The 2,594-nt window shown below is 46.2% G+C and overlaps 1 protein-coding gene across 1 annotated transcript; it reads right to left on the reverse strand.

Annotated features, from left to right (window-relative positions):
• Window positions 1-87: 87 nt before the first annotated feature.
• Window positions 88-2,368, reverse strand: SAE1 (SUMO1 activating enzyme subunit 1; the record flags this gene model as incomplete). Its single annotated transcript, XM_010162897.1, has 3 exons — window positions 88-234; window positions 1,361-1,534; window positions 2,257-2,368. Coding segments are annotated over 3 exons (433 nt in total), but the record flags the coding sequence as incomplete, so codon positions are not given.
• Window positions 2,369-2,594: the final 226 nt, after the last annotated feature.

Genomic DNA, 2,594 nt, shown 5'->3' on the forward strand with positions numbered 1-2,594 from the left:
TCCCTGACATCCTGTGATTCTGTGAAACACCCACACGGGGCCGGTGCTTTTCTCACCACCCAACTCCTTGAGATTTTTATCCCCAACTCACTCTACAAATTCATGTTCCCCGAGGTCAGCAAACATGTAACCGTGGTAGCCAAAGACATCACCCGTGAAGAATTTGATGCTGTTCTTGTGGCAAATCTGATCGATCTTCACCATAACGTCCCGGGAGCAGCCGGTGAGACAGACCTACAGGTAGAAATTTCAATATTTATCCTCATTTTTCCTCTTCTCGGGGGGTTATTTAGTGGGGGGGGTGTGAAATTTTCCCCATGAGACAGACCTACAGGTAGAAATTTCAATATTTATCCTCATTTTCCCTCTTCTCGGGGGGTTATTTAGTGTGGGGGGGTGAAATCTTTTAGTGGGGGGGGGTGAAATCTTCCAAATTTTCCCTGTGAGACAGACCTACAGGTAGAAACTTCAATATTTATCCTCATTTTCCCTCTTCTCAGGGGGTTATTTAGTGTGGGGGGGGTGAAATTTTCCCCATGAGACAGACCTACAGGTAGAAATTTCAATATTTATCCTCATTTTCCCTCTTCTCGGGGGGTTATTTAGTGTGGGGGGGTGAAATCTTCCAAATCTTCCCCATTTTCCTGGGGGAGGGAGGAAGGTTCTGGGTAAATTTGCTGTTTTGTTCACAACAGGGAGCAATTTTTGGGGGTAATTATCCATTTTCACCTCCTGTCACGGGGGTGAATTCCAACAGCTTTTGTTTCCAGGGGATAATTAAGAGGTTAGGGGATATGGCATCCTGTTTCCTGCTCATTTGGGGTGAGAATTGGGGGGAAAAAGCTAAATATGGAGAGTTTGAAAACTCAGGGGTTGTCTGCTCTGGGGTAACTCCCTGCAAGGCCACGTTATTAATAATAATTATTATTTATTAATAAAAAATCAGTGTTTTCTGTTGCTCTCAACAACTCCTGCTGCCCCAAAATCAGGCAGAAGCTACAAAATCCAGATGTTTTTCCTCCTCTTTTCACTTTCAGAGCTGCTGTGGGGTTTGTATTTTTTTTTTTTTCATCATTTTGGGGACTGGGAAATCACATCCAGTATCATTCGTAAAATGATCAACTTCATCAAACACCCCCCAAAATAGATATCAAATAAAATAATCAGGGAGCTGCTGCTGGATGTGACGAGAAGAAGAGACACAATCAGGCAGCTCCACCTGAAAATTCACACCCCACAGCTCGAGATGCTAACAAAATCTCAATTAAAAACTAATTAATCAGGAGATTTAATTATTAAGTCAATAAACCCCTTGTCCTCTGACCTTTTTCCCCTCCCCCTACCCCCTCGCCAGACGTACAGCGTCGAACTGGGTGAAGAACTCTTCAGGTTTGCTCTCCACGTTCTCGGGATCAGCTTTGACATCTACCATGGGATTGAGGTTTTGAGCCCGTTCCAAGGAAGCTTCAGCTCTGTTACGTCCCAAGGAACCCACAGGGATGAGGAATTGAGCTCGTGTGTCCTCCTGGGAAACCTGGAAATGAGGGATTAAAGGAAAATAAAAGGAGAGATGAGTTTTCCCCATAGATTCAGAGTGGAGAGAATTATTATTCACACCTGGAAAGGGGACAGCGGCGCGGTGACATCGTCGCCGCAGGAAAATTCATGAGCAGAGCAGGGAAAAAATAATTAAAATAAATAAGAAATAAACAATCTCGGGTTATTTTGTGGTTTTTTTCAAGTTTCTTTCTCTTCTCGAGCTCGCAGCTCCCTCTTGTGCCCAAGGAGACGTCGTGCTGTGACCTACAGGTCACGTACGTGTGAGAAACACATTCAGGAGGCGACAGGGACGTTTGCTGCGGGGTGAGAAACTCCAGATCATCGAATCCCAGACTGGTTTGGGGTGGGAAAGGACTTAAAGCTCATCCAGTTCCAACCTCCCTGCCAGCAGCAGGGACACCTTCCACTAGACCAGGTTGCTCAAAGCCTCATCCAACCTGGTCACAAAGACTTCCAGGGAGGAGCAGCCACAGCTTCTCTGGCCAACCTGTTCCAGGGTCTGACCACCCTCACAGTGAAGAACTTCTTCCTAATATCTCATCTAAACCTCCCCTCTTTCAGTTTAAACCCATTTCCCCTTGTTTTGTCATTAACTGCCCTTATGAAAAGTCCCTCCCCACCTTCCTGGAGCCCCTTCAGCCATATCACACCAAGAGGATTTGAGAATTTGACTAACCAAACCTCCACGCTCCTCACCTGCTGATGGTCCAACATGGTCAAGCCTTTAACTCCTGCCAAGATGAGATTTTTTGCTACTTCTGCCCCAAGACCTTTCATCCCCACCAGCAGCACCCGGGAAGCTCGTAACCTGGGGTAAGAAACATCCTGTCAGCGTTGGAGGCTGGGCTGGAACATCCCCTGAAGGGTGGGGAGAAGGGGAACCGGTGAATAAATCAGAGTGGGGAGGAAAGAGACACTCCTGGAAACCCCCACCTGGGAATAAAGAGGGTTTAACATGATTTGAGAGGGAAATGGAACCCCACAGGCTGTCAGGAATGGGTAATTCAGGCAAATTCACAGGAAAAAATAATAAT

The sequence above is a fragment of the Antrostomus carolinensis genome, unplaced genomic scaffold, assembly GCF_000700745.2.
Source record: "Antrostomus carolinensis isolate BGI_N321 unplaced genomic scaffold, ASM70074v2 scaffold49912, whole genome shotgun sequence".
In the NCBI taxonomy this organism is placed as follows: domain Eukaryota; kingdom Metazoa; phylum Chordata; class Aves; order Caprimulgiformes; family Caprimulgidae; genus Antrostomus; species Antrostomus carolinensis.